General features: G+C 45.4%; 1 protein-coding gene across 2 annotated transcripts; it reads right to left on the bottom strand.

Moving 5' to 3' along the window:
* Positions 1-820: 820 nt before the first annotated feature.
* On the bottom strand, positions 821-7982 carry wnt2 (wingless-type MMTV integration site family member 2). Of its 2 annotated transcripts, XM_084671761.1 has the most exons (5): positions 7270-7982; positions 6770-6990; positions 5106-5383; positions 4699-4963; positions 821-1943 (listed from the first exon to the last, which is right to left on the bottom strand). In XM_084671761.1, the coding sequence occupies exons 1-5, from the start codon at positions 7350-7352 to the stop codon at positions 1738-1740; spliced, it is 1053 nt and encodes a 350-aa protein (XP_084527887.1). In that variant the 5' UTR covers positions 7353-7982; the 3' UTR covers positions 821-1737. The 2 variants fall into 2 exon arrangements, with proteins under 2 accessions (XP_084527887.1, XP_084527886.1); XM_084671760.1 differs by having other exon boundaries at positions 6770-7982.
* Positions 7983-7999: the final 17 nt, after the last annotated feature.

Raw genomic sequence — 7999 nt, 5'->3', positions numbered from 1 at the left:
AAGACAGATCATGGTACATCTTGTAGCTTTTCAGCCCAGGAGCGACATGAAAGGGTCTGGTGCAACCAAGTCTACAAGGTAACTGGAATGGATGAGCTCAGACATTTACAATCTACAGGAAATACTGGTCCAAAAACAACACTAAACCCACACTGAAATATTTACATCATAAAGAATTGCAAGGATGTGCTGACAAACCAATTTCTTTAAGCAGATAAATTGAAATGGGTAAAGGCAGTACTGGGAGAAGCCATTCCCCTGATTTCTCGTATCCATGGTAACTTTTTTCTTTCTTTTTTTTTTACTATTCACAGGGTTCAAATTCACGTTATTTGTTACAAATATCCCCAGGAAAACATGTAACTTAATATTATTGACGATGTTGGACAGAGGGTGTGTCATTGTTTCCCTACTCCTCAAAATGATGACCTTGGAAAAACACATCTGCAAAGGTGAAGAGCAAAGAACACCAGGGACCAAGAAGATTGGACTATCAAACTTGTTTTGAACTGACAGTTCTTTGTTTAGTTCTCTCAGTAAAAGTTTGTCAAAACAATCCTAAGCATTACAAGATTTTAACTTGGTTACTATTGATACCAAGTGGTGTTTTCTTATTGAATTAGTGTACTTATTTAAAACAGATCTAAAAACATGCACATTTGTGCAGACTCAGTCACGATATCTGACTACATTCTCACTTTACTTTTCTTTTTCAGGGGTTGGGAACAAGGTGGGTTTTGAACTTTAATTACTTCCCCAAAGCATCCACCTATGTGTCCTCTATGTTTGGGTATTTTGTTATGTTTGTTTACAGTATGAAGGTATGTGGACAGCAAGCCCTTGGTACCTACAGGGACTGGTGCTATGCAGGCACGGGGTATGGACACAATTTGGGGTGATCCACACATTTCTAATCGTTTTTCTTAAATTGCATTAAAACTTTATTTTAAAATGACAAAGATTGATCATTTTTGGTGACAACAATGTCAATTTATCAATTGTTGTCCATGACAGTTGTTTAGTGCTTACACATTTGATTACCGCACATGCGTACCACTGTTTGTTGGTCAACATTAAGTGTTTAGTTCCAAAGTCCTATCATTTTAAGAAATATTATCCAAGTGAATTGCACAAAGCAGCTAGTGATTAAAAAAAAAATCCCTCAACAGTATTTATTTTTGCTTGCAAAGAGATTTGACAGAAGTTGACATTTGAGTGGATGTTGCATTTTGGAATTTAACTTCAGCTTTTACTCTAAACTAATATAGATATTTGGATAATCAGCTCTATAGACAATACGCAAACTATACAGTATATGAAACACCGCAACATGGATGTGTCCTAATATCACAAATTCTGCTCTAGCAACCTGTAAATGACTTTATAATGCCATGTTGATGCTGTATTATTCTTAAAAAGGTGCACGTCACACCTTTAAAAAAAAAAAACAACACTAGTGGTGATTAAGAGCTTGATAGTCTTTTCTGTAACTACAGCAGTTTGATGGATGCAAATTACATATTTGGGGGGGGGGGGGGGTTGTATTAATGTCTATACCTTTACATTCTTGCACAGTGAATCATGCTAACTGAAGCATAATGGATTTATGGAAAATGGACAAAAGTTAGTTTGAGGCTTTAACTCAGCCTAATACAGGCCGAAGTGATGTGTCAGGTATGCACCCCAGTCGGGTCTGAAGGCCGGGTCGTTTGTCTGGTCGACGTGGCTGCAGCCAGGTCACGTCTGGGACTTGCAAGTGTGTACGTCCACCTGGTGCTCACAGTCTCTACAGTGCACTGCACAGCACCAATGGAACTTGCACTCACACTTGGTGGTGCGGCTGACCCGCGATGTGTCGTAACCACGGCCACAGCACATGACCTCGCAGCTGTCCATGCCGCGGGACGTCCGGTTGCAGACACGACCGTCTGTACCCACCGAACCTGCACAGAGAGGAGGGAGGAACGAGTTACTTGTTGTCCTATTTGTTTGAGGAAAATATAAATATTTACTCTTCAGTTTTACATTATGCCAGAAAGTATAAAACTTACTGGTGTGTGCCAGTAGGCATAATGTAGTTGGACATCAGTTGCTTATAAAATTAATTTTCAAGTATTATTGAAAGACATAGGTGTCTGGGCCCGGCTCACAGACATCTGATGCCACCAAAAGATTGGCTGGAAAAAGGCCCAACAAGTCCAATTAACCTACACTTTACCACATTGGTGCCAGTTCAAGCCTCTAAATAGAAACTAAGAGACGGTGAGCGAGGGAGGGAGCGTGAAAGATGAGAGGATGAACGCAGGATGGAGGGCAGATGAGAGATTGATGATAGGAGCCTTCAGCCGGAGCTCACATTCTTCATCAGGTGTTCATTTGGAAGGTGCCTTCAGTCTACGGACATCCACCCTGCTTGGAGCCCAGCATCTCACTTATACAGCAGGAGTACAATCACACACACAGCTGCATCTTATCCCTCAAAGCCCACACCCCACACACACACACACACACACAAGTATTTGCCTCCTATTCGATTTAGCACCAAACAACTGTTCGATTGTATGAAATATGGGGACAATAGCTTTTTCAAACAACGTACAACAGTAATTTTCTATGCCCCCCCCCCTCCCCCTTCCCTCTCCATCTGTCTCTCCCTCGCTCTCTGCAGGTAATGTGTCTGGGCATGACCAAGCTCTGCTTCTCTTTGCAGCAAGCCTGTCTGTAAGACATGGTATGCTGTGCTGCTCAGGGTGACATCATGGCGAGACCCCCCTCCCTGTGTGTCTCTCTCTGCATTTGCTTATTGGACTAAGATGAGGGGGCGCCGAGAGATGAGTTTAGCACCTGCCTCATGGGGCCAAGGAAAATCGATTTCACACTTCAGGAGGGACAGTCCACCGAGTGAATGTCTAAATATAAATAAATAAAGTTTTTGTGCATGTGTTAAGTCTTAGGCGACACACACATTATATATATATATATATATGGCTATGTGTACATTTGTGTGTAAGTGTCCCAGTAGACTTGAGCCAGGTCTGTGGACAGAGAGACAGACTGGTAGACACTGGGTGAGTGGTTCAGGTCTGTGGACAGAGAGACAGACAGGTAGACACTGGGTGAGTGGTTCAGGTCTGTGGACAGAGAGACAGACTGGTAGACACTGGGTGAGTGGTTCAGGTCTGTGGACAGAGAGACAGACTGGTAGACACTGGGTGAGTGGTTCAGGTCTGTGGACAGAGAGACAGACAGGTAGACACTGGGTGAGTGGTTCAGGTCTGTGGACAGAGAGACAGACTGGTAGACACTGGGTGAGTGGTTCAGGTCTGTGGACAGAGAGACAGACTGGTAGACACTGGGTGAGTGGTTCAGGTCTGTGGACAGAGAGACAGACAGGTAGACACTGGGTGAGTGGTTCAGGTCTGTGGACAGAGAGACAGACTGGTAGACACTGGGTGAGTGGTTCAGGTCTGTGGACAGAGAGACAGACAGGTAGACACTGGGTGAGTGGTTCAGGTCTGTGGACAGAGAGACAGACTGGTAGACACTGGGTGAGTGGTTCAGGTCTGTGGACAGAGAGACAGACTGGTAGACACTGGGTGAGTGGTTCAGGTCTGTGGACAGAGAGACAGACAGGTAGACACTGGGTGAGTGGTTCAGGTCTGTGGACAGAGAGACAGACTGGTAGACACTGGGTGAGTGGTTCAGGTCTGTGGACAGAGAGACAGACTGGTAGACACTGGGTGAGTGGTTCAGGTCTGTGGACAGAGAGACAGACTGGTAGACACTGGGTGAGTGGTTCAGGTCTGTGGACAGAGAGACAGACTGGTAGACACTGGGTGAGTGGTTCTCACGAGGGGCCCAGTGAGCTGTGAGCTCACCCTGCTTACATGTACACAGTCCATTGAGAGCCTTCATGTTCTTACTGCTCCTGTACCATCCGCAACATGGTCCCAACACATCCCTCCCCTCACAGGTTACAAGACAAAGAGACACTGTATGCTGTCTGCATGGAAACTTTGGAAAAGGTGGATGTTCCCAATTGAACGCAAAGTTGTGTCTATGCTCCAGACCTCTTGCAGTCACTTTTTGATGAGTTGACCAGGCTTACTCATGTGCCAAATGGATTAATGCCAAATTACTGTATTGTTTTTAAGGTCAGTTGCACCCAGAGGGGCACTGATAAAGGAGATTTAAGTTATTCTGATTGGTCCCCTGATTGGTCCCCTCATAGATGATACACAGACTCTTAAAATAAATTAACTCAATTGACACAATCATTCAATTAAGTCTTAAGTGGAAATCATGACAATGACTGATTCACAGATAACATCAGTTCAATGTTTATTATTATTATTATTATGAACTTTGCTGAAAATAAAGAAGCCTGCTTTTTCACCCCAACCCTAGGGTAGAAGGTGTGGGAGACTTTCCCTCCATTCCCCTTTAATGTGCTTTTCTAGTGTGTGTACCCTAGCAAGGCTAATGTACAGCCAGCTCGTGTTTCAGTTACCGGCTCAAGTTAAACTGGCCTGACACCATATCCCCTCAGATCGTGTGCTGCCTAACGGGCATCCAGATCCTACAGTGTCTCACACACACACACACACACCTTTCCCTCGTATTTTTTCTTCCTTACTCACACTCTCCGATACGAAATCTCTTGGAGCGCCTTAAGTGAAAGAAGCATGAAAAGATTACCAGACTCATGGTCTTGCATGCAGTAGTCGGGCGAGTCCTCAAAATACACCAAGTCATTCTTGCTCGGCCGCTTGGCGTGGGCGAGGAGGGCAGCGAAGCCGGTGCCATACTGGTTGACGGCCACCTGGACAGCTCCGTTGTAGCGCCGACGAAGGTGGTCGCCCGTGCGCCGGAAGTCTGCCATGGCCAGCCAGCAGGTCCTGACACTGCACGAGCCACTAACCCCATGACACTTACACTCCAGGGTCATGAAGCGTTTCACCGCCTGTGTGTGTGGGTGTGTTGGGGGGGGGGAGGGGGCGACTTTGTGTTAGTATTCTCTCGTCATTCCATGTAAATGTGCATGTATATGTGCGGCTAGCCATCCCGTGCGTCCGCATCGAGGCTTGCGCGTGTCGGTGACTCGCCTTGCGGCCGGCGCGGTTGTTGTGCAGGTTGATGAGGGCGCGGGCGTCCTTCTCCTTCCTCTCCTTGGCGTCGACAAACACCTGACTGAACCTCATGGCGTGCTCCACGTGGTCACTGCAGCCGCCCCAGTCGAAGGCGCCCTTGGTGTCCCGCGATGAGCCCTTCTTGGTGGGGTCGCAGGAGCACGAGTCGAGCTCTCCCTGGCTGCAGGCTCGTGCCAGTGTGTACACCACGCCGGCTGAGGAAATGGCATAGACAAAGGCTGCCTCGCGACTACCTGGTGATAGAGGAGCAAGGGAGACCATCACAAATACGGACATTGGCAGGGCAACAGCCATAACCAAAAAATCTACTACAAAAAAACTAACAGTTTAAGAATCAAGGTTTAGGGCAGGATTGGCACACTTGTACATGCTTGAAAAGATACCCTTGATTGTTAAAGTTGAACCTGCATGGTCTGTGTTTGTTGTTGCTCTCAAGTCTAGATTGGAAACAAGTATTCACTTCTTCCTTGTTTCATCTACCTTGAAGATGGATAAAAAGGTCACATTGCTAGCAATGATAAAGGGAGTGATGTCGATAAGAAAGACTGATGTAAAATCTGAAAGAGTTGGGAGGAGGGTGTGTGTGAGTGAGCGAGTGAGTGAGTGAGGTCTGAGTGAGTGAGTGAGTGAGGTCTGAGTGAGTGAGTGAGTGAGTGAGTGAGTGAGTGAGTGAGTGAGTGAGTGAGTGAGTGAGTGAGCGAGCGAGCGAGTGAGGTCTGAGTGAGTGAGTGAGTGAGTGAGTGAGTGAGTGAGTGAGTGAGTGAGCGAGCGAGCGAGGTCTGGGTGAGTGAGTGAGTGAGGGAGTGAGTGAGTGAGTGAGCGAGCAAAACAGTAAACATCAAAATACAGTTGATCAAACTGCTCTTAGTGGGAGCTGTCAGACCAACATACTTAACAGCAATTCCAATCGTAGCACTTTAAACGCTGCCTTCAGGACCACTGCCTAATGAGAACAGTATAATTGCTGGGAGACCCTAGTGATTAGGGCCGTGACTTAACAGTCATTATGATTTTTTGTACCTGTGTGTCAACCATTTCAAAGGACTAACAAATCGGATATCGAGTATCCTTCCATATGCAAACTTTTTGAGAACTTAAACGATAGGCTAGCTGGTGTAAATTGACAGGTTGCAATGCATACAGTTTACATTTGACAGTTTTTTGAGCAGCGCGCCGATAGCTTACCGATCGACGCGGGTGCGTCAACTTGATCATGTGTGACAGTGTCAGGTCAAGTAAGACAACGTCAGAAATACAATGCACACTCAGGATAAAGTGTATACAGAGAGCCAAAATGTTGCCAGCCAGTATTCTTTTAAAACAAAGATTAGCCAATGCGTAAAGTTGAATTTACAGCTCTGGAGAAATCATTCTCAATTATTGCATGCAAGTTGAAACATGATTGGCCAACATTACTACTACTCAATCAAACTGACAAATAGGCGACGCAAACCCAATTGAACAAAGTATGACTACATTAACGTATACCCTTTTATTTTGAATAGATTGTAGGTAGCCTATTGACTGAAGTTGGTATGGTTCAATAGTGGCTCAATTACGTTAGTAACCCAGAGGAATGCATTCCAACGACGGTATTGCCCCCTAAATTGGCTACTTACTACGCGAAAGAAGCCGCCCGAACACGTTGTGTTCCCGCGCCATGGTGTTGCAACTCCAGCGGTGGTTCTGGAACTGATACTGACACTCGCTGATCCAGTCTTTCATCCCGGCTCCTATAGCCTGCATGACTTTGGGATGCTGGCGGCACAGCTGCCGCTGTTTGCTGACTAACCCCGGGATGTTGTCGCACATCACTTGCGACCCGAGGGTACCCATGTACCTGCATGTCCAAAATAAAGGCGTATTGGCCAGTGTAGCATGGTAAAGTCGGCGACCTCTATTTAGAACCAGTGTACAAAAATATTCAAAGCCTGTTTCCATATATTACACTTTGTGTCTATTTTACATAAACGTTACTAAACTTTCCTGCAAAATTAGAATGCATAATGTCATGCTATCAAACTAATAATAACCCCACAAAGATTTCCAGGAATCAATGTCAAATTGCAATCTAATGCAGGCTTCAGTTGCGTGCATATATCATTTAACTTATACTTACCACCAAGATGCGTGGACACCTGACGCTAGCCAGCAGATTGCTACAGATAAATAAAAATATATTCCACTTGGAAATAAGTTCATATTACTAAACTTTGGTCGGTGTGCACATTCGTTCAGGCACCTGTTCAGAGCATTTTCATGGGGAAAGGAAAGGATAGTGGCGCGCGTATATATCTGGTTTAGGGCTTCTCAGTTGCACAAATCAAAATAAACGTGCTTTTATCGCGCTAACCGGTCGGATTTGTGCCCGTAAAAATCATAACTGTGGTTTTGGATAAAGCTCCGCGCATGAGAACTTGAGTTTACAAAGATTTTCGGTGTAAAGATAGGCAGATGATCCTCTATCAGGTTTAAATTGCTTACACAAGGGGTGGGCGCAATCTTGTCTCAGGAATGAGGTGAAGAAACTAGGCGTCTGAAAGTATCTGTTCAGGCTAGCTTGACACCAGACACAAGCTTGGCCGATTTCCAAGCGGCAAGGTGTAGAATGTGGTTCAACGTGATGTGCTTAAACCTTGAGCGTTTTAACAAAAACAATCAAATGGACATGTTAGGGACGAACTGGTGCACCCGGTTAGGCTATATCGCGGTAGTGCAACTTGTCAAATTAAAACAGACTGCATGACGCTGAGACTATGATTGTGATTGTATTTTATTTTGAAGAGTAAAGGGTGATCTTAATGCGAATTCAATGTATAGTCGTCGTTGCCCCCCCCCCCCCCACACAC

Source organism: Hypomesus nipponensis, chromosome 14 (genome assembly GCF_054491055.1).
Source record: "Hypomesus nipponensis isolate SF chromosome 14, ASM5449105v1, whole genome shotgun sequence".
In the NCBI taxonomy this organism is placed as follows: Eukaryota; Metazoa; Chordata; class Actinopteri; order Osmeriformes; family Osmeridae; genus Hypomesus; species Hypomesus nipponensis.
The sequence above is the reverse complement of the archived record's forward strand: the minus strand, read 5'-3'. Positions and strand labels throughout refer to the sequence as shown.

Coding starts and splice junctions, on each gene's coding strand:
- wnt2 (XM_084671760.1), bottom strand. CDS start 7,091: ATGGAAACAGGCTTTGAATATTTTTGTACACTGGTTCTAAATAGAGGT. Junction 5,384..6,769: donor CGGGCGGCTTCTTTCGCGTA/GTAAGTAGCCAA, acceptor CTCTATCACCAG/GTAGTCGCGAGGCAGCCTTT. Junction 1,944..4,698: donor CATGCAAGACCATGAGTCTG/GTAATCTTTTCA, acceptor CTCTCTGTGCAG/GTTCGGTGGGTACAGACGGT.